Source organism: Cygnus atratus, chromosome 10 (genome assembly GCF_013377495.2).
Source record: "Cygnus atratus isolate AKBS03 ecotype Queensland, Australia chromosome 10, CAtr_DNAZoo_HiC_assembly, whole genome shotgun sequence".
NCBI lineage: Eukaryota > Metazoa > Chordata > Aves > Anseriformes > Anatidae > Cygnus > Cygnus atratus.
This window is the reverse complement of record NC_066371.1, coordinates 13,637,136-13,661,018: the sequence shown is the minus strand read 5'-3', so window position 1 is coordinate 13,661,018 and position 23,883 is coordinate 13,637,136. Positions and strand designations below refer to the sequence as shown.

The window sequence follows — 23,883 nt, the reverse complement described above, 5'->3', positions numbered from 1 at the left end:
GGGCCAGCAGGGGCTTGTTCGTGGGCAGCTGCTTCATAGGAAGCCACCGGCAGGGCAGAGCCCGACGCTCCGAGTTGACCAGTGGAGGCAGAAGGAGCCTGGTCGTCAGTTACTGTACAGGATGCTAATTTTCACAGCCAGTGTGCTGAAGCACGGGGACAGGCTGCCTGGAGAGGTGGTGCAGTCTCCATCCTCCAGGATGGTCAGAACCCAACCGGTGCCTTACTTTGCTTCCTGGTGTTCACCATTGCGGTGCGGCCTTGGGTGGCCCATGCTTGTTGTGAGGAACATGGCGAGCAGCATGCTGCGGGTGGGGTGTTTCTCCTCCGTGCAGGTGAGGTGCGAAGCAGCCTTTGTCCCTAATTAAAGGGCAGAAAAAGAAGCTGCTGCATTTTCTTCCCCCGCAGAGGGAATGATGCAGGGATGAGGGACTTCTGTGCCCCCAGAGCATTGGGAGTAGAAGTACAGGAAGGGAATGGGCGACCGGTGTTGGTGCCTGCCAAGTTAGAAGCTCAAAGTCAGTTCCTTAATATAGGTAAGAAAGCGGACAGTGCTGTGGGCTTCTGGTCTATATTTTTTTTTGCCCATCCTACCTCTTGTCACCAGGATGTGCAAAACTATTTTAAACAGCTCATGATTTTCGAGCCTAACCTCTATTTTTATCCTGAAGGGCGGGGGAAAGATGCTAGCAATAATTCACTTTGCTAGTGAATGATCACCTTTCTTCTCAGGCATCTGTTTCCTTTTTTACACGAATATTTTCATAGTGCTGGTATGAGTCAGTAGGAAGAGGCGGTGTTGCTAGGCAGCACTCTGAGCGCCGTGCAGATGCCGTGCGATGGCAGCGAGCTGCCTTGCAGCAGCCCGATGGTTGGTGGCGGTGTCCCTGGCCCAGGTTCCGCGCCGCCCAAAGCAGGCAGCAGCTCTGACAGGAGCAGATGCTGCCTAGCAACTGCCAGTGCTCCCCGGCCTGCCTGGAATACCGGCACTTAATTGTAGTGTAATTTTGGAAATACTCAAAGCCTTCCGTGGAACAGATTGGTTTCAACTCTGCAGCATATTTTTCTTCCTCGAGGTTTTCCCTAAAAGTTTGTGTAGACCATTAATAAGGTCAAAAAATTCTTTAGCCCTCTTCTTCATGTCTTCATGTCTTTTGTTTAATCCCTCCTCTTCGGTTGTAATGTTTGGATGGCTTTTAATCAGCTTTTGATAATCTTTTTTGTGTGTGTATTACATTAGTCCCTGGCAATTCCAATCGGATTAGAGCCCTGTTCTGCACTGTGTGTACAGGGATTTTTGAGTATACCCCTTCCTGCAAAAACATTGTGGTGTTTTACTTGGGTAGGTGTTCTTTAGGTTGTAACTGGATGGGTCCTTTCCTTTGCACCTGAATTCTTTATATTACCTGTTTGCTTAAACACAGTGGTTTGGAAGTATTTTGTTTCCTGTTTTCTTTGTAAGCGTGCATGCTGGCTGGGGCCTGAACTTGCAAATAAATTTGCCTGTCTCAGATTCATTCCTGGCAAATAATTGAAACCTTCACTGACAATTAATCATGTAAATACTAGGAGGGTATAGAGTGAAGGTGAAAATACTCTTTTAGGTATTTGTAGAACAAAATGAAAATGTTTTAATTTTAATTTCCTTGTGCTTCTGTTCCCTTGTCAAATATCATCAGGGTCTGATGGTGCAGTCTCTGAAGCTGCCAGGCTTAAATCAGGTGGTTCCACACACAAAAGAATAATATCGGCATTTAATTTTGTGATAAAAATGTGAAGGCCTTTTTTTCTTCATAAACTGTTTTTTATTCTTTTAAATGACCAGGCCCGTGATTATCTGTTTGCAAGAAGTACTGTTTTTTGCAGCAAAAAGGGTTGTGGGTTCTGAGACTCAGACTGGAAGGTGGTTTGGGAAGTATTAATTCTTTCTGCCTGTAGGAGCGGTTGTTTAATGCAATTGCCTCACAACCAGGTATAGCTATGTCTTGACTCTTAGGTTAATTTTCTTGTGCAGTCATGTTGCTGTGGTTTATAGGGATTTTTCCCTGTTTGCCATGTACAAGTGCAAAGAATCTGTCACCCTTCTTGGAAAATGAATTACTAAGGAAAGGTAGCCTCGAGGATCCTAAAACCATAAATGGTATGGAGAGGAAGAACAGAAATTGATAGTTCACTCTCTTTTAGTACAAGCCAGAGGGCATTGGTGATGCAGGAGCTGAACAAATAACAATGCTTTCTGTATGATGCCTAAGTGAAGTAAAAGTTCTGGGACAATACAGCTGTTTCGGGTTGGTGGGGTGTAAAAACATTTGAGAGGCGCTGTAGAGGAAAAGGTATGGAGCGTTTTATTTAATACATACATAAAAATTAATGCTGGTAGCCTCTGATTCAGGAAGTCCCAATGCAGAGATGGCTCAAGTTGTGGAAAGCTACATCCCTACCCTATTCTAATACCTTTCCTTCACCTCCTTATTTTAGCCTTTGCTAAGGAAAAGGGATTGTATTTAGAGCCATCTTTGCTCTTGCCTAATACAGCAACTCTTAAGTTACATGGGGTCATTGTCATTGTCTAGGTACTACAGGGAGCAAAATCGAGTTCATCTTATTCAGCTGTTAAAACTAGCTTATAACTGTTTGATATGAATCCATCTATTAAAAACATCTAATGTGGAAAAGCTCTTTAGGGAAACAGCTTATCCTCTCTGTAAACTTTAAGTTACCAGTCTGGAGCAATTACATCATTTTCTTCAAGGCCAATCAATCTTACGGGCAGTCTCAGAGATTGACTTGTACTCCATGTTACCCAGTAATAGTGATAACTGGCAGTGGTCAAATGGGAAGTTAAAATTTAAACTACAGTCTTGCATATAAGACTACGTAAGAAATGGTTGGAATTCACTGTGTTAGAATTGGGGTAGGAAGAGATCTTCGCTGGTGGGTAAATATCACTTAGAGTATCACTTTGTTTAGCAATCTTTCCCAGATTTGGAAATACACTGTAAAGTTAGAAAGATGAGTGCGGAGTTCAGATAACAGTTTTTACCAGTATACTTCTGCTCATGTAATTAGTAGTTTTCAGAGTGACCCACTCTTAACAGTTTTAAATTAAAAAAGAAATGAAAAATGCTTCAGGCAAACAAAGTTTACTATGACATTGGCAAAACAAGCAAGCGAATAAAAACCCTTTATGGACCACGGCAAATTTGTTGTAGAATTCAATGTTTTATACTCCTTTACAGGGGCTGTGAAATTCATGTTTATGACATGCATTTACTCAAAGTAAACGTAAACACCAAATTCTTAGCTGGTGTGATAGATGTGAATTTAAATATCGTTATGTATTATAAAACATAAATTACACTATCAGAAAAAAAAAATCAGAACTTTGGCATTTGTAGCATAGAATCCAATACAGTATTGAATGGTTTGACTATAAGCTGGTAGGGTATGGAGATAATTGATTTGGGTGTAGAGCTGCACAACTACAGCTGTGCTTCTCCTATGCATTATCTTCCTCATTGCTTTTGAAATCATTTGGCTGAAGATATGCTTGGGGGCATAGCCTGAATAACTTCACATTGACTGTAGTACAAACCAGATACAACAATTAAATGGCATGCTTCAACCTCAAACACCTCTACATTCTGTTGGTGTCTTCTAAAAGTATTAGAAGTCACCAGAACTTTGGTCAGACTGATAATAATGAAGAGAACTGGGATGAACCATCGCACAGCCCAGGAAGACTTGTCTTTTGGAGCAATGAATAAACACGGATATGTTGGAAGTTTGCAAAATGGCGATCCTTACAATGGAAGGAGTGCAGGAACCTTCTGTTTCTTTTTATCGTGTTATGCAACTAAAAATGACCCAATGAAACAAACAAAAAGCATGGTCACAACTGATAACTGATGTTATTTTTTTCCCCAAAGGTAACCCATAGAGTTCATTACCCTAAGATGTTGGTGAGGCCAAGCTTGGAAGAGAAGCAAAAATGTTTTAGTATATTGGATATGCGATAGCATATATGATTTCTGTTGTGGAAGAGAAAACATGAGAAATAAAGCAAAGCCAAAAAAAAAAATTTAAAATCCCAACTTTATGATCAGAAAATCATAATTTAGACTTGGAGAAGGAATGAAAACATGGAAAACTCTTGAACCCATTTTGTTTCTCAGCCCTTATTTAAATAAGGACTTCTAATTTTCACTGGTGTATGAGGGAATTTGGAGAGGGAAAGGGCTCTGTTCCCTTATGAAGTAAAACAAATGACTTATTGTGGGCTGAACTGATTTTTTATTGTAAATAGTTTAGTATGCAATGTCAAAATATTTCTGTAGGCTTTACTGAAATGTGTGGAAATAGGTTGGAGAATGATATATGCAGAAGGTGCATACATGTGCCAAGTTCATAGTGCTGCAAAGTAGGTTGATTTATATACTAAGGAAAGTGGTGTGGGGGGCAAGTAGACTAGCTTCTGCCTGACATTTCATGTGGAGGTATCGTGCTGCACGGTTCTCTGGCACTTACCTGTTTTCCTTTTAGCTTTTCCCACTATTCATGTGAAAACATGGGGCATTTCTCTTACTGCTGTTACGGTGTAACTGGCATAATCCATTGAGAAGAAACACATCTCTGGAAGCAATGAGATTCAGGTGAGACTGGGTGGGGAAGCTGGGACACAGAAATTGGATTAGAAGCAATTACAAAGTGAAAGACCTATTTTAAACTGTGGCGCAGCAAAATGAAGGCAGCTCTGCAGTCTGAGTGTGCTTTTGGTCCTGGCAGGAGTGAGTGGCAGTCGCTCCCTGTTCACCTTCTCCATGCAGCCTACCAGTTACACTTCCTGCATTCCTTTCAGCTCTCTGTCTTACTGGTGGAAGCATCCTATCCTGGCTAATAATTCAACATACAAAGGTCCCTGTGCAGCGTTTGGTGCATCTTCTCTCACGTCTTTCCTGTCATAGCAAGGTGAGAGGACATCGGTGTGCATATGAGGTTGTTAGGGCTGTTGGCCTCTGTGAAACCACCGCCCTGTAGGCAAACTGAGTGGTGTACGTCTGCCAGTTCTGCACGTGGCTGTCAGGTCCTTCTGAAGCTCATTGGTGCCTTTAGTAGCATCACAGACTTTCTCACTTGGCTATATGCTGGCTTTCCTGGATCCCTTAGAAATACCTTATAAAGAATAGGCTCCAACATGGATCCCTTTAGAGCTTGCTGGTCAGTCTGTCTTCATGAAGAGAACTGACTTTTCTTCTGTTTCCTACCTCTGTGCTAGTTATTGATCTGTGCAAATGTCTTCCCCCTTTATCACAGCCAAGCTCAGCTTCTGCAAGAGCTCTTGACAGGGGCTGTTCTTTAGCTTTTCTAAAATCCCAGTAGCTTGTATTGATTGGATCTTTGTCCATATGGCAAGCAGCTCCTTTAGTTATCTAATATATGAGGAATCGGCAAGCCACGCAAAACCAGTGGCTCTTTCTTAGAATGCTGTGTGTAGCTGCACGCCCTTCGATTCTGTCCTTTTGAGACAGTTTCTCTTACTGCTGGAGAGTTATAATGCAGCTGCTTACACCGTGGCAGGGCATGTCCTTAGGCAAGGGAAGCGCTTCTGAGGCTGTCCTCTCCTGCCTGATCTTTGGATTTCCGAACTATTACTCCAGTCCCATCTGTTATGTCCCCAGTCCCTTCATGCTGTCTCTCACAGCTGGAGAGCGAGTGCCTGTGTGAATGAGTTTGTGCCTTCCTTACTGAAAAATTGCAGAGGAAGGCGTTTCTTTTGCTGTGGCCCACTTCAATACGGTTCAAGTAGCACAGCTGAAGAACCTCTGCCCTGTAGATAGTTCCTGTGCATGGTGCTTCTTCAAAGCTGTCCTTTTTGGCAGGATGTTGGATTTAACTGCTGGCTGACATTAAGCTTGGGGAGGGATGACATTCTGACATCCTTTATAAGGCTGGCTGGTGAGGGGGTTTAGTATCTGAAAATCTGCATGTCTGTCTTGGAATCCGAGAGGGATTGTTTAGATCTGTTAACTGGTGGGCAGAACCTTTGCTGTGTGGCTGATGTGAAGATGCACTACTCTATTCTGGGGACTGAGGAGACCACTCTTGAAAGAAAAGATGGAGACTTACTGAGGGGTGGACTGTGTAGATAGAAGTTTGTGGTGCTACAAAGAATGTCTTTGTGGGAATGGCAGAAGTCAGATACTGGAGTCCTGTCTGTAAATGATTTTCTTTAGAATGGTTAAATTATTCTGTATTTCCCATACACGTTTGTGTTCATACTTCTGAAGTAATTCTGCAGAGAAGAACTGTACTTAGAAGTGACTTCGTAAATAAGATTTCGTACTGCATTTTTAGCTTAATAAAGGAGCACCATCCATAACTTTGGCAATAACCTTTGGAGTCATACATCAGGCTATAAAACAGCTGCAGAGCTCTGGGATTCTGTCACAATCAGTAGGTGTCTTAACATGTCTGAAATCAAAAAACTGTAAAATTTTGGGATATGTGAAATAGTTTTAACAAGATATGGCTTGATGTACTATGGTGGACTTGGTCAGCTTATTTGGGTTGTTCAGCTTTTCCTGACTTTTGTATAGTTTAGCGTGGCTGAAAAGTCTCCTACCCTTGAGATTTGGCTTCTGTTATTCTGAAAATGTTTTGCTATTCACATGTCCTTTTTAAAATTAATGATTATTAAAATCATCAAACAGCAAACTTGCATAATGCACAAATCTATTGGTGAAGCAGTTAATTTCATACTGCTCTATTAAGAATGAGGAACAGGAGGTAGGTGTTATTTTTGAGAACTTTCTAATTGAGATGGTCATCTAGATTGTATTTACAGCTGATGGAGTCAATTCGTTTGTGACTTATTTATTCTTTTTTTTTTTTTTTTTACTCAGGTAGACCTAAGAAAAGAGCTTTGGCCATCTCATGACTGAGTACTGTGAATTATAAAGAGCCCTTCTGAGATTTTCCTTGTGTGATCAGCAAAAGCCTTTTATAAACGGACAGTTTGCTTCTATAAACTAACAGATCTATTAGAATTATTTCTTATAGGCTTAAATATATTTAAGTCATTATTCCTGTCCTTGTTTTTGAAATTGACTATATGAGCAGTTGAAAGACTCAGTACTCTGTTTTCATAGTACTGTTCTGTTAGTGGTCCTTGCAAGCTTGCTCTTTATTGCTACGAAGTAGGCGGGTATCTGATGACCAAGGAGCTATAGGGTTTGCATCATATCCAATTCTTCCCTGGCTACATCCTTAATTCCATGGTTTTTGTATAGGAGATAATCGTTATAGGAAGCCAGCGGTTGTTCCCCAGTTCGGAACTTCTAGTGTGGTGTTAACCTGCAGCAACACTTTCCAGCTTCAGGTGTTTGTTGAACTCACCTGAGTGAGACCAGTCAGTCATTAACCTGCCTGCAGCTCAGATGGCTCTTTGTCTTCAGGCACTAATTGTGATGCGTCCCATGGCCTGCGTGTCCCTGTGTCTTGATGATCTTGGCATGTGCAGAGAAGTTGAAAGTGGCCGGGACATGGGATTTAATATTTTTACATACATAATAAATTTGTAATCCTCCTGTATCTAGAATTACCCTCTTACATGAATACATGTTGTTACTGTATTAATATTTCTCCATTTTGGGGGTATTTTCAATAGGAGCTTTTCACCCAGGATTTTACAGCGTTCTCAACATATGCTAGAATTTTTTATTATTTTGGGTAGTCTGAATGGAAGAGTAATGTTGTTTGAATATAGAACTGTATTTTGGACAACAGTTCAAAAGAAGTTTGTACCTTCCTGTTTGGGTAAAATGCCTTATTAGGGGAAAAAGAAATCTGGATTTAAAGGACACTGTTATCTAAATTACTGGAGGGGTGAGGAGCAGCACTGGAGGCTTGATTCTGGCCTGCCAGCAAAACATTTGGCAACTGCCAATGTTTCTGCACTTTGGGAGAAGTGTTAAGTGGTTTTTCTTTGATTGAAAACCATATTTATGAATTCTTCATGGGTGAAGAATGAATCCAGTATGCTGACAAGCTCAGTGTTTTCCTTGGATTATGCTGTCTGTCTTACTCCAGTCTGGAGCCAGTTGCTGTGTTTCTCCTGTCTCTTAAGTAAACAAGAATTTCAAACCTCGTTTAACCAGTGCTGTCTTCTGTTGGGCTGTATGAGCTGAGAGTTTTGATGGAATCCCTACTTTTTTCCTTTTTAATTAAACAGTGCACTGACTCTCAGAGCAAACATTGGATGTTTTCAGATTTTGATTCAAATTTTTTCTCATTACTTACATTTGTGTGGGTGATGCCTGCTTCATGTAATTCGATTTTTTTTTCCTTGATCTTTCCCTTTATGACAGCTTGTATGCATTTAATCTTTGGTAGAGATGTTTTTTATACCACTTTTTTTTTTTTGGCAATTGAAGGGTCAAGAAACATACCTTGTGGTAAATGGTGCAGCAGTTGCTCTTGGTTCTTTTCTTGGCGTTCTTCTTTGAGCTTGAACTTCTTTGTGAACTTCCCTTGTAAGTTCTGCACAAAGCAACTTAAGTTGTAAGAAATCAGTGGCTTTGACATAAAAAGGTATTCAGGGAGGAGATGAAACGTAGCTCCATCCCATCGAAACATCTCAACCATATTTTGAGCTATTTTAAGGGGAGTGTTCTCTTAAATTGGGAAAGGGACGTTGCCCACTGGAGGTCACTATTCCAGCTCTTGGAATTCCACTTGTGGTACTCTGTTGTGCCTGTGGGTGACACGCAGCGAGTGCCATGTGTTTGAGCATGCGTTTACTCAGAACAAGGTGCTCAGATGATTGAATTAAATCTGTGCCTGTGTAAGATTTTAAATGCTGCTGAACAGGCATATGGGGCTTGGGGAGTCTGGGGAAGAAACCTTATTTGCGATTCATCCTTTCTTTTGGTATGTCATTGTTCTGGTAATGCCCATGACCTTATTGCATTTTGATAATTGTGGTCAAAGAATGTATCTTTATACAATACCATATTTGTTTTGCATAGTTTGTTTAGTAATTCTTAGTTGATCTTCATATTTTCTGAAATGTTAGGTTCATATTCTCCCTAGTTAATGAAAACTACTGATACCTTGAAAAATATTTCAGATGTATAACATGATAGTTGTTCAGTGCTTCTGAAAACTACAGATTCCTATGTAGTCTCACATGTATCTAGTTAAACATAATGTATGTTAATATAGGATTTTTGTAGTGTATTAGCTGCACAGATGGTACCTGAGATGGCTTCAACTTGAAGGAAAGTGATTTCAAAGAAAACAAAAGGAAGTCAACGGCAGTAGTCAGGACTGCCTGGTCTATTGATGTAGTAGAGAAAGAATTGAGACAAGGAAATCTTTGTATCCAGTATGAATCTGGGGTTGGTGATTAAAGTCGTTATGAGCCTTGCTTAATTCAAAAGTCTTTTAAAAAGCACAGCTTTTATGCTACTGCTGAGCTTAACTTGTGATAAGGGCGAAAATAAGGATATCTGATGAGGAGAGTTGGCTGACAGGTTTTCTGGGCAGCTGTGTAATAGCTATTTTTAAGTAGGAAATGAGCTAAAGTGCTAGGCTTAGAAGAAAAATTTACACGCAGACTCATCCCTCACATGTCTCTCTCTTTCTTTTTTCCCCACCCTCTAGTGATATGCAGCTTCCGTGGAGTTGTACCGCAAGGCTTAGTCCTGGAACTAGGTGAAACTGTCCAGATCCTAGAGAAATGTGAAGGTAAGTGTGATGTTCAAGTGGGAATCCTATTTTCTATATAAGAATACAAAAATATTTTAATACGGCAGATTTTAATAAATTGCTTGGAAATCACGATGCATCAAAGCACTTGGATAAAAAAATCTAATCTGACCCACTTTCTGTAGGAAAGGCTGAGTGCTTTTGGCACTAATCCAGTCTGATAGGGGGTCAGTGTGTTTTAAGTTAACCATCTGTCCAGAAAATCTTGAACCCTGACATGATTGTTTTATTGTAATTGGGTCTTGTAATAAATTTTCAGTGTGTAAAGTGTAGAATTTCTTTATTTGTATTACTTTAACTGTATTTTCTTTAACTGCATTTTCTCAGTGTTATATATTTCAATTAACTATATCTGTGTTTATTACTTAGAAATATCTGAACACATGAAAAATACTAGTTATGAAACAGAGTGACAAAGAATTTGTGAACAATGCTGGAGGAAAAAAAAATGTTTAGGGAGAATTGCTTTGCAGTTATCTTCCCATGTGCTTTTATATCTAAAGGAAAATGCTATTGTAAATGTTACAAATACAGTTCCTTCTTACATGGCTGGAGATGTCTGTTTGAATAAATTGCACAATCCTCTTTTATTCATGTGACTAGTTTGATTGAAGTTGTTGCATTTAAAAGGAGAATTTTTATCTTAACATTCAGAGTAAGCAAATGGTGTAAAACATTTATTGAGAAATAGGTTGACGAGATACGGTATCAGAATGTTTCACTAAATTCTGAGATTGAATAATGTAACCTTAATCCTGAAGTATTAAAAAAACAAACTCAAAACACAGATCCACAAATTTGAATTCCAAGTTTACATTCCACAGTGTTATAGGTTTGTTTTTGTTTGTTTAGTTTACTTTCCTTTTTCATCTCCAGCGTTAAAGTTGCTACATAAACCTTTTGCATGCATGTCAGAAGACTGCTTTTCTTCTGTCATGTCTGGAACTCTTTTGCTCTTGTCTTGTATTCAGGCATTTTGTTTGTTTACCTGCTGACTTAACTCTTCAATGAAAAAGTAACCTAATGTATGCAGCTTTCCAGAATAGTAATGGCTTCCTCACTTGCACACATAAAAATTTGAATTAGTCTTGCAGCTCAGTGGTGATGTTTAATCCATGGAGAAGCATGCTATAAACAATTGATGTGTTGTTATACCCAAGAATTGATAACGTGCTTGTTGTTTTTTTTTAAGTGTGGTGTAATGGGCTAGGCTTTATTCAAATACTGGATGTTGATTATGTTGATTGTCATTTTTTACAAGGTATTGTGAATTAGTACATGGTGCAAGCTGAGGAAAAATTACTTGATGAGGATAATGCAACTCTAAGGGAAAACAGTATATATTGTTGAAAGTGGTCATAATATTTTTCAAACCATTTCCAGTAATCTGGGAAACTTTCAGAACTCTAGGAAATAAAGGCACAATAACAAAGGAGCAGCTTGTTCACAAGAAAGCAAAAGGTTAATCCAGTCTGTCTCTTTACAGTGTTACAATAACTGGTCTCTGTGTATTCCCTTTGCTAGTAGTTTTGAGGTCAATTCCTCAAGGGAAGTTTGTGTCAGTCTTCAAGTTGTTGAAAAAGGAGGCCCTTGGAAAGAGTCCTGGGTGGAAGACATTTGTGCTGGTGATTTTTTTTGCTTGCATGTGTTTTTTATAAGCCCCCTATCCTGTCATTTTGTTTGAGATGCCTTTAGCGTGGACTTCACATATTTAAAAAAAAAAAAAAAAAATTGATTATTATACAGTTCCAGATGTTGTTATAATAACTAAACTCCTCTAGATATCTAGTGGTGAATGGAGTGAAATCCAGCTGGCGACCGGACACCGGTGGTGTTCTCCAGGGGTCGGTGTTGGGGCTTATCCTCTTTAATGTCTTTATTGATGATTTGGATGATGGAATTGAGTGTACTCTCAGTAAGTTTGCAGACGACACCAAGCTGGGGGAAGTGTCACTCTGCCAGAGGGTAGGAAGGCCCTGCAGAGGGACCTGGACAGGATGGGTTGATGGGCAGAGGCCCATGGGATGAGGTTCAACATGGCCAAGTGCCGGGTCCTGCACTTTGGCCACAACAACCCTATGCAATGCTATAGGCTTGTCTCCACAACTTTCCTCTCTCTGATCCTCTTTGAGTCTTTCCATTTATGATTGTGCCACTGAGAAAGAACTGAAACAGTGGTATTCTGTGATGTACTTGCCATGCACTGGGAAGGTGAAAGGGTATGGCAACAGTGTGCCACCTACAGACGTTGAAAGGCAGAGCTTTCTAGTCTCAAGTGACAAGGCATGAGTACGTTCGTTGTTTGAGGTGCATGAGGACTGCACAATTAAGAACGCCCTCTCTTTGTGTCACAGTGGCTATTGCCCTGCCACTGACAGTAGCTGTGAGTGGCATTCTAAGTAAACTTACAAAGACAGTTTTGTCCATTTATTTTTGTTGGTAGGAAGCAGTTTTCTTTAGATTATAAACACTTCAACTTAAGTGGCTTTAATTATTACTTTGAGTTTCCTATATATTCACTGAAAAAAAAGAAATGGAAGGTGATGCCTGATGTACCAATTAAAAGAATGTTATCTTACCCACGTGAATTCTGGTATCCACACAAATATTTAGTTGCATGGTTTAATTTTTGTGTATATTAGTAGTTGTGTTCTTAATAAGCATAATACACGTAGTTTCCTTGGACAGCATGGTCAGATGAAGGCTTTCCAGTATTTGGGACAATTAAGAGCAGAGAGAGCTTGTAATTAGCTTTTCTTAATTTTGAAGAACTCTGCTTGAGAAATGGTGCTACTGGTGTGCCATCATGTCTCCAGTGAGATACCCCTTTTTGCTCCTTGCATTTTGTGGAGTGTGCATGGGGAACTGAAGTAGCTTGGACCCCTGCAGCTGCTGTGGAAAATTTTGCCTGGCTATTCGAACTAGCCTTTTGGAGAGCAGGGATGGCTTCTGGGTGGCTCTCTATTTGACTAGGGCCAAGATAAAATGCTGTGGTACAGTTCTACATCTTCTGCTTTTGTGGTGGCATCTCTGACTGCATTATTAGCATCTTCCTGTGGTTCTGCTGGCATCAGGCTGCTCCCTGAGGTGGTGTTGGCAGCCTGGGCTGGCATTCATCTGCTGCTCATCCTGTCCTGGCGCTGCTGGGAGCACCAGGCTCAGAACAGAGTGGTCTTGGCATTGAGTGGTGGTTGCAGTGTCAGACAGCTTTTGCTAAGCATCGTTGCCATCCCTCTTCTGGGTCACTTTGAATACTGTTAGCTGCACACAAAGATACCCTGCAAGCAGCTTACGTGCAGATTAAATGGTAAAAACAATTATTCATTGACCAACATGTGCAAAAGATAGCTTTCCTTCAGATGGGAGGGTTACGCACAGCACTGCAAAGTCTTATCAGTGTAAAATTCAGAATGAGTAGCTAAGGTGTCTGTGTGTGTATACATATCTATAAAATATATAACCTAATAGATGTATAAGATTATATATATAATTATACCTAATTTAATTAGGTATGCGTATTGGAATAAAAACTAAATACAGTTCGCAGGTTGAACTTCCCTACTTGGCTTTGGTATTAGCTATGGAGCAGTTTGAAAAAAATGATTGTTAAATGTAATAATTAAATAAAAGTAATTAAATAGTATTCCATAAGATAGTTGCTCATAATAAAATACTTTGGTACAATTTTCATAAAAGAAATCAGGTCTTTTTTCAATAAATCCCTAATTTGGGGTTAAAGATGCAGGGTGCAAGATCATGCTTGAAATTTTTGTTTGGTTTATAGTTAGCTGCAGAAAGTCATAATGTTGTCTGTGATAGTGGCCTCGTAGCTGAAAGTTGTACTTAATGAAACATTTTTTTCTTAAACACAGAAGCCTAGTCACTAAATAGATTATTCTGCCACTTAAATAACAGACATGTTGGGATTGAAATATTTGAAAAAAGTTCTAAAACACTGAAGGTTGTCAGAGTAGCAGAGCTGCACATTTTAGTTACAGAAACCCCTGGAGTTCTATTTTAATTTTAAAATATTTTTCAGAATTTGAAATTTTGGTTTCACTCTTAATTTTGACCTGGTCACTAGGATGGTAAATAAAGCTGTCCCTAAGGGAGACGGGTATAACTAACTACTGGTGTGCAGCACACTTTGTTTTTGCAGATTTTTGTCCTGAGAATCATTTCTTGCCTTCTATGTTTTTTAGTAGATTCTCAGAACAATTGTTGTGAAAGTTTGCTTTTCTTGACAAAATTAAGGTAGTGAAGGAAACTTGGCCTAGGCAAATGTAGTGCCTCAGAGAAACTGCTTTTTGGCCCAAGCTCTGTTTGGAGAACAAGTTGTTTATAATGTGATTGCTGCTGCCTTTTACATCTGATTTCCTCATATTTAAAAATCCAGTCTCCCTTTGAAGAATGCTCAGAACCACTGATGAGCAGGGCACCCTTCTGATGGAGCTTTAAGTAGAGGTAAGGGAGTAGAAGGCTGTTATTGGATCTGACTTGACTTTGTTGTGTCTCTTGGCACCCTCTGGTTAACAGCTGGGCTGGGTGCTCTATCCCGGTTACTCTTTTGTACCTTTATATTGTAGCAATTGCAACACGAGACCCTGGTTTTGCCTTGTTTAAGCTTGAGGGTGAATTCTGCTTGGCATCACAACATCTCTGTTTTGGAAGACTTTTTAATTAAAAGCTTCTAGTTTTTTATCCTAAAATTGGTGTTTTGAAGAGTTTCAGAAAGCATTTTTTTTCCTTGACATGTCACCTCAACAGAGACAGATATAGAATCATAGAATATCCTGAGTTGGAAGGGACCCATAAGGATCATCAAGTCCGACTCCTGGCACCGCACAGGTCTACCCAAAAGTTTAGACCATGTGACTAAGTGCACAGCCCAATCTCTTCTTAAATTCAGACAGGCTTGGTGCAGTGACTGCTTCACTGGGGAGCCTGTTCCAGTGTGCAACCACCCTCTCGGTGAAGAACCTCTTCCTGATGTCTAGCCTAAACTTCCCCTGCCTCAGCTTAACACCGTTCCCGCGAGCCCTATCACTGGTGATAACAGAGAATAGGTCACCTGCCTCTCCACTCCCCCTCGCGAGGAAATTGTAGACCTTGATGAGGTCTCCCCTCAGCCCCCTCTTCTCCAGGCTGAACAGGCCCAGTGACCTCAGCCACTCCTCATACGTCTTCCCCTCTAGGCCCTTCACCATCTTTGTCGTCCTCCTCTGGACACTCTCCAACAGTTTCACGTCCTTTTTGTACTGTGGTGCCCAGAACTGCACACAGTGCTCGAGGTGAGGCCGCACAGCGCAGAGCAGAGCGGGACAATCACTTCCCTCGACCGACTGGCGGTGCCGTGCTTGGTGCGCCCCAGGATGCGGTTGGCCCTCCTGGCTGCCAGGGCACACTGCTGGCTCATATTCAGCTTGCTGTCAACCACAACCCCCAGATCCCTCTCTGCGGGGCTGCTCTCCAGCGTCTCGTCGCCCAGTCTGTACGTATAGCCAGGGTTGCCCCATCCCAGGTGCAGGACCCGGCACTTGCTTTTGTTAAACTTCATGTGGTTGGTGATCGCCAACCACATATCTATATGTTATCTATATGATAGATAAAAGGTACTGTCCAGTATTTATCAGTCTTTTTGAAGCTGTATAATTAGTGGAATAAAGGTCTGCTTCCTGACTTAAATCCCAACAACTGGTCAGCCCTGCAATTTAAATTTAGGTTTGTTTTCATTGTATGCATAAGATCTGGAGTCATGAAATTTAAATTTTGGCCAAAAAATACAAAGCTTTAAGAGAGGAGCTTAATAATGCAAAATGTGATTATCAAATTTCTAGTTAGACTTCACATGGTAATGTTTTAACTGTAGCTGGGAATTCACTACTGGAAAAATTGTCAATAATTTGTGATGTATCCATGAAATTGTTCTTTATTCTGCCGGTTGGAGAACATGAGGCTGCAGCAAGTATTGGAACATAGGCTTTGCCTGGAGAGCCGGCTTTCAGAGCAGGAGCTTGTGTTACGTGTCCCTGTGCTTTCAATGTAGTAAATCTGTGGATCTCAGCAGTACAGTATGCTGCTGCTTTCCATCAACAGACCAAGATGTCCTGGATGCTTGTTTGTGTAATGTTCAGGGTTGTTATTCTGGGTTTTGAGCCAGCTTTGAGCTAGCTTAGTTTCCAAGGCGTTCTAATCATTTTAGAAAAACTTGGTTCTTTTTGGACTGAGGGATGTTAAGTCTTGATTTCTCCAAAGCAAAGCTCAGAAGTGCTAGTCTTTCTGTTCTGGATACATCCTTAATTGTAAAATCAGGGAGGGCTTGATGTATGAAAATAAAAGATAGCATTTCACGAGTGCTTTTCTGCTGAGAGCTGTCTTGTGAGAAACCTCAGCTTTTTACGTTCATGGTTAGCCCCAAAGGGGTTTCAGGCAGTTTTGATTGCTGTCTCTGCTGTTCTGGAGATGCAGGACCCTGTCCCTGCTCTCAGATGCTACTACATACTTGAGTTCTTCCACTCTGATGACCTCTCTTGTTGGATAGCCTTGAGACTAGGACAGATTTCCTGAGAGCAGTAAGGAGGCCGTATGTGGATTATTGTCAAGGATTTTGGTTTTGATGTGAATTAAAATCTTCTCTTATTTCAGCCTCTTTTGCCTGAGTCGTTAGGCTGTCCTTTAGAAAGACATGTTCTTTCTTAGTTCTGTTAAACTCAGTGACTACTCCTGCCCTGCACCCAGCCCGGAGGCATTTTAATGTCAGTCCTATCCCTGGCCACTTCATGAAATGCTTTCCTTGGGAAAATGTCACTTTCTCAATGGAATTTGAACCTCAGAATTGTGCCTGCAATGGGGACAACTTGAAACTCTGGCAAATGGTGGTCTTTGTTAATTATTAAAACCTGACTTTTTGTGGCATTATTTTTGCAGGACAATGAAGATTTGTGTTCTTGTGTTCTTGTCATGATGTTATCTATGGAGTTTTTTCCCCTACAGTCCTGGTGTTTCTTTACTCAACTTTAATATTAGAGATTTATTTTTTTCTGGAAAATAGATAGATATCTTCCAATTAATTTGCTTTGTTTTTCTGCTGTTGAGTACTCAAAAGGGGATTGGCTTTTTCCATGTGACAGATTTCCTGTTGTTTGACTGGAAATTTGGAAAGGGTTATGAGGTGGCTTTTGGAAGGAATATTGAGAGAACCTAGAACAAAACACAAAGGGAAAGATCAAAAAACATTGGTAGCTCTTCTAATCTCTCAGATTATGAGACTGAGATATGCAGGTCTGCCTCAGAGCTTCTTTTGCAATTTAGATAGAAGTTTCAGCAGTAATGCAGTCCTGAGTGATACATCTCTGGAAGGAGTGTTTTTTCAGTCCTTATCAACGAGTATGCAGGTTTCTGGAATAAGGCTTCAAGTTTCCCACACTGTGAATTTCCATATGTACAAGTTGTTGTAGGAGGAAATTTAAAAACAAACAAACAAAAAAAATGCACACACAACAAATCCACCTTTAAGTAACTTAAGTAAATAACATGTGATGCTAGTGTATATGTTTACAATGCGTTTATCTGTCCTGCCTCTTTCAGAGAACTTTCTGAATTCCAGGATTCAGAGGAACTAGTCAGGAAGCCTAGTAATTCTTGGAGCTGAAAAAGCCCCATAGACAAAGAAAAGGGTAGGGACACATTCTTGCAATATACTGATAAGAATACTGCTACTATTTTTTTTCTTTAGCTTTTATTACTGGTCTGCAAGTATCTTACTATGTGAGTATATGTATAGACAATGCATTTTGCAGAAAAAGTTTTGAGCAAGTGGTCATCTTAATGTTCAGTGGGAACAGGCATAATTGTGTGCTGTTGTTTTTGTTTTTCTCCAGTACTATTATCCTGGAAATAATTCTTCCTGCAAATCTCTGAGGGATTATTTTCCTGTGTAGGTTATACAGGGTACAGAGCTATAGATCAGCCTACTTTTCAATTTTCTTGGCTTGTATCAAATATTGTCAGGTAGTATTGAGGAAAACAAGTTGTAAATGATCTTTACCCTGGATTTAGATCTTCCTCCTTAGAAACACAATGATTAGGCTTTATGGTCGGTTAGTTCAGGCACTCTGCTTAGTTTATCTGCACTACGTTGTGCTGTCAGGTGTAGTAGAGTTCATGGGAAAGCATAGTTGGAATAGCACTTTAAGATACAGCAACTTGTCCAGAACACACTGGTATGGATATGATTCATTCAGTTTTCTTCAGTACTTGGATTAAACTTTGTATTACGCATACTGAAAATGAAAACCATGAGGTGTCCAGATCAGTTAGGTTAAGAAAGTGTATGCAATTCCTACTGCAACAATTTGTTTTACTGAGGTGTTATGTCCATCACACTATCAATTTTGTAAATAAGTAGAACAAAAATTGTTTTACATCACCACTCATCAAAATCTATCCATTAGACAGCCTTGTTGTGACACTTCCCTATAAATACACATTGGCACCGTATTAAGTCCAAAAGGCTGCATTTATCCCCAGCTTCTCCAAGCAGATGCAACAGTACTTTCCTCAGTTGTCACCGTGCTGTGGTGTAAGCAGTAGGCTCATTCTGTGCAATCTTCCTGTGTGATCATTTAAATAAAAAAACTATGCTTGCAGCATTATCTGTATCACTGAAGGTGTCCGTTCTTCGTCATTTTATTTACTTTTGACTACGATATAAACCTGAAATTAGTCAGACTTGCTTGTGATATACTTAGTGTTCCCCTTCCTATCCTGTATAGGATGCTGTTTAGAATGGTGCTTCTAATAGACTAATTTTTGGTGTCCTTATAGGAAATCATGTCATATAGTATGAGTATCCCATGAGCTGGTTCAGATCAGCTGTCCCAGCTGTGTCCCCTGCCACCTTCTTGCCCAGCCTGAGCCTACTTGCTGGGTGCAGCAGAGTGGGGAGAAAAATAGCCTCAATGTTGTTCACATGCTGTTCTGCAGGAGCCAAAACATTGCTCTGCTATCAGCACTGGCTTAGCCACCAATCCACAACATGGCATCATACAGGCTGCTGTGAAGAATGTTAGCTCCATCCCAGCCATATCCAGTACAGGGATTCATTTTTGTAAAACAGTTATCTACCTGCCTTCCTCTAGGCTATCCACTAGGTCAAGCAGATTGAGAATATTCTTTGCTGTTGGAAAAGAAAATGGGGAGCATCATGTATGTGAAGCAGTCCGTTTGTAGAGGATGTTGGTGTTCTAAATTTGGTCTTATGCATTAACTTCATCTGTCCTCAAATTCTTACTAATTAATAGTAATTACTAGAAAGTTAATCTGTTCAAATTGTAGATGCTCACAATTGTTGATAATATTAACTTATTCACAATATTCATGTCACTTCATAGACAAGTTTTTCTGTTTCTGAATTTTAAAATCTTTCTCACCATTTCATTTAAGTCAGTAGCCTTTAAAGGAAATGTATCACTAGAGAATGAACGACATAATTCTTAAGTAGTAGCACTTGGCTGTAGTATGGTAATATCTAAAGACGTTAGCACTGAGGTCTAACTGTAGTGCACATAGTGATCACAAATAGCTGAAGTAGCTCCCTGGATTCGATGGCTGTCATGATTAATCCTCTAAAATAAATATTCTTTAAAAGATCTGGTTAGATCACTATTAATGTATTTAAGACTAATTTTAAGAATACAGGTTTAGTTCATTGTAGTCAATAATGTAATGCAGATGCAATTTTCTACATCTATTTAAAAATAAAAAAGCAATGTACCTTTTCTTATTGCTTTGACTTTGAGATACAGAATGAGGTTTCAGTGGTGTTCATTGTAAGCAAATAATGAATTATATCCTACAAGTTAGTGCTTTGAAGTACTGGTGAGCTCTTCCATCTACTGCATCTTGCTTGTGAGGAGGTGGAGGAAACTTAAAACAGAGAAGGGTGATTCTAAAAATACTGTACTGCACTGAGAAAGAAAAAAAGGACAGCCAAGATCTGGAGAGCCTGATCCCCACGATTGAAGGGAAATGTGCAGGTTTTCAAATGTATAAAAGTACCTACAGAAGGGAAGTCAATAAAATATTTCCATGTTCTCAATAATAATAATAATCCTGGATTCAAATAGCGGGAAGGAAAATTCAGATTATGAAGTACGAATGTATTGTCTGAGCCGCTGAAGCAGATTGTGTGGTGAGGATGCACCATCTCCCCTTGGCAGAAATAAACACTGCCTTTCAAGTACTATCCCAAAATGTTGCTTTTACATGCAGTCTTCTTGGCTGATGCTGGTTATTGTGAGAAATTTATTCTGAAAGGATTCATGTATAGCACCATCACTTTCAAACCAGTCTTGGTGGAGTAGCAGGATGTTCATATACGTTCATGTACTGTTTGTGGTTATATGCTTATATTGATGTGATTGCCATGAAGTTTGACCAACTAAAAAATAAATTGAAAACAATTTTATTTTGCAATGTAAACAATGCCATGGGGAAATTTTGGCATTATATCCTATTTACATAAGGAGTTTGTATAATAGAGATGCTTTTTTTCATACTAGGGTTTATGAATGCCTTGAATTCATCAGTTTTCTTTTATATGGATTCAAGTTTCTTTACAAAAAGAAGTCAAGACTAGGAGGCTGTCCTGAAAACAAAATCAAGGCACACTGAGTCTCTAAATGAGTTATGTCATAACTCAGCCAAAAATAGTGCCTTTTCTGAGGTAGACAAAATACACAGTTACTTTGTTCTTTTCTTCTCTATTCTCCATAGCAAATCGCTGATCAGTTCTCCTAGTGCTCTTCTACATGCTACAGATATTAAATTATATCTGTCCTATACAGAAAAAAAAAAAAACTAGGAAGTTGCTGGGAAAACTACTTGGAGGAATTTTTATGGCCCATGGATTTGGATTATGTGTAGTCGCTGAGTTGTATCACGTGTTGGCTATTGCCTGTCTGAGTGCTGGGCCATGGTAGGAGAGCGGCCTACTGGCGGTTGTGCTTGCCGCTTGCCACCCCCCATTTATTGGCCTGGCCAGAGGCTCCTGATTGCTGGGGCTGCGCAGGCCTCCTCCCAGCCAGCGTCCTGGCACGCTCCTTCAGAACACCCCACGGGAGCCTGGCCTCAAGTCTTCAGGTCTGGCCTCGTGTGCTGGGGCTGAAGCATCAGACCCAAATCTGAGGAGAGCAGTAGATTTTTAACGATGATATGAGGCAGTTTTGTGTCGTATGAAGAGGAAGAGCAGCTCACCCACCATGACAACTTGAGTGTGCTCCTTTTCTGTGGTTAAACTAGGTGGTGTTTTCAGCACTTTTTTATCAGGTGAATCGTTGTCTTGCATGGAGTGACATTAATTTCACTAGTGCAAAATAGAAGTAATTCGGTTCTTCTGTTTGACTTGCAGCCTTTGTAGCTTTGGCTTTTACTTCTGATATCTTGTCCTGTCTGGTGCTGTTATCTGATGGGGGGGATGCAAGATTTAGTAATTGGATTTGTGAAATTAAATCCTGAAGTCTTTTCTGTAGTCTCACAGGTATACATAAGACCAGACATATGCAGAGGATTTATCATTGTTTAAACAATGTTAGGAATGTATGATAATAGCTTTTCCTGTCTTTTAAGGGACAGGTTTGGGCAGCCTGGATTTTTTTGGTTGAGATAAACACTAGGAAGAGACTCCTGTATCAGCGTGTAAGAAAAATGTTCACTGCATGAGCGCTGAACACATCTTTCTAACTGGCTTATGACTGAGTGAAGCGACAAAGTGTATATTAAGCTGCTTTTACTCCTGGTGGGAATAAATAGGAGTATTCCAAGTTCTTGATTGCTTATCATAGTTGCAGAGCAGAAAAAAAAAATTGAAAAAATTTGACATGTGAGGCACAATGGGTTTTTGAGATGATCTCAGTGATTGCATAGTTTTCAGTCAGCTTGCTTCTATGTAAAGCCAACGATACCAGAATTTAATGTAGTGTGTTTTGTCTGATTCTAGGCTGGTACAGAGGTGTTTCCATTAAGAAGCCCAATGTAAAGGTAAGTGTGAATAATTTTTTTTAAGTTAGATTTACTACTTTGCTCTTGCAACCCTTGTAAACTCTTAGTTTTCCCTGCACTCAGGATTTTAATTAAATCTAATCCTGCCACTTTCTTCATGTGGCAGGATTAGATTTATTTTCTAAACTGAGAAATCAATACTCGTCACCCCCAAAAAATCAGAATTTTATCCAGTTTGAGCCTCTCTCTACTGCTCCCAAGAAAACAGTAGAATGGTGATGCACTTGCACTCCTTAATTCAGGATTTTTTAAGAACACGTTTAAAATTTTATTATTCTAAAACAATTTTGGAAAAAGTCTGAGAAAGTTTGTTTTAGACTTTTACAATTTAACCAGTGCATTTGGTTGTTTTCCAGTGATACCCTGTTTTGCTCTTGGAGAGCTTTTTCAACTGTTCTGATATATGTATATTTATGTAAATGTATGTATTCAAACATGTAAATAGTTTCTCCTATGTAAACATAATTTCATTGTCTTTTGTTATAAGTCTAGCTTGTATTTAAAAAGAAAAGAGTATCGGATTCTCGTGTGTAACAGATCACTGTTTTCCTGACGTTACCAGCATTATGTTTGCAGAAGCGTAATCCTCTCTTAATGGAACAGCCTATACTTATTTTGTGTGCGTTGGTACACTTATGCTTGAGTATGTGTTCAGTTTTGATAAGAGAGCCCTTCAAACCTTCCTTGGTTTCTTACGTAACTAGCACAGGATCACTGATAGAGACATTAAGTATTGGAAGTGAACCCAACAAGAAACTGAATTAGCGTTTTTTCCTTTTCTAGATATTCATATGGCTGAAAGCATGAACGGTTACTTTTTTTCCTGATGAAGTCATTCCTGTTGTTCATCCCTTCTCCTTCTGCAGTGTCAGTCTTGCCTGTCCAAAGGAAGGAATTTTTCTTAGCATTTTGAATAAGCTTTACTTAGTATTCATTTCAAAACCCTCACCATCCTGAAAATTTTTCTTCCTTTTATACAGGTTTTAAAGCTCTAAAAATTTAAAGCTCAAGCTTGATTACTGAAATTTTTCTGAGAGTCCATCTGCTGTTTTTCACCTGCAGATTAACAATGCTGATCTTGTATTCCCCACTGAAGATGTAGATTTGCCATTCTTACAGGCCGAGGTTGATCTGAGCATTTGGGGCTGTCTTTTTTACAGAGATAATGGAATGCAATGAAAACTTCGGTTAAATTACTTTTCTCCATGTCTCATCTCACAAGAACTGGCTGGCACAGGCAAGGTTAGAATCCAGCTGTCATGGGAACAGCAAAAGGCAAATACCCAGAGCTGTCCTGGATGGGTTCAGACAGCTCTTTGTGGGGAGAGAGGGAGGAAAGAAGGGAAAAAGATAGCCCCAGGGTATGCAAATAATGCAGTATGTTCTTCACCGAAAGACTGGTGTGGGGGCTAGACACAAATTGGATGGTGGGCTCTTTGTTTTTTGTTTTTGTTTTTAAGCCTACATTGTTGTCATTTAATGTAATGCAGCATGCCGGCAGGTAGGCACGCTCTGGAATCATGCTGATGCCATGCTGTGAAATGCCCAATAGGTATTTTGCTGGCTGTGCTGGCTAGCTTACATCTCTCCAGTAAATGTCCCTGGTAGGTAGTACTGGTACTCTTGCCTTTCTGCTAACTGCAAGCTGTGTGTTTCTCGGAACTCATCCCACTTGTCACATCTTTTGACTGCTTGCTTATCACCTATTAGCAGATCATTGTTCTCACGCAGTCTGCAGCAGGAAGAAATTTTTTTAAGCATAGGTCTTTTCTCTCAATCTTGTCCATTCCAAGGCAGCTGGGTAGGATTAGAATGGCACCTTTGCATTTGGTCATAGTTGGCTTACCTATTATTTTTATACCAGAGCATATTTCCTAGAGAACAGTGTTTCTGAACGCTTTAGGAGCTTTTGGGAATGAAAAGTGCTTTGTATAAGTCTTTTTATTATGTTTTTATTGAATACACTTGCAAAACTTCCTTCTGAAGAAACCGGTCTCTTGAAGATGGAGGTTTGACTCAGAGTGCTGTCCTGTCCTAAAATGGATTAGAATGATCG

The 23,883-nt window shown here is 39.9% G+C and overlaps 1 protein-coding gene across 1 annotated transcript in view; it reads left to right on the top strand.

The window, feature by feature from the left end:
- Positions 1-23,883, top strand: part of DOCK3 (dedicator of cytokinesis 3) — a 216,138-nt gene that overhangs the window by 9,443 nt on the left and 182,812 nt on the right. Inside the window, exons 2-3 of the mRNA XM_035547066.2 lie at positions 9,663-9,746; positions 21,766-21,806. Coding sequence (XP_035402959.1) covers positions 9,663-9,746; positions 21,766-21,806 — 125 coding nt within the window. The remainder of the gene's footprint in view (positions 1-9,662; positions 9,747-21,765; positions 21,807-23,883) is intronic.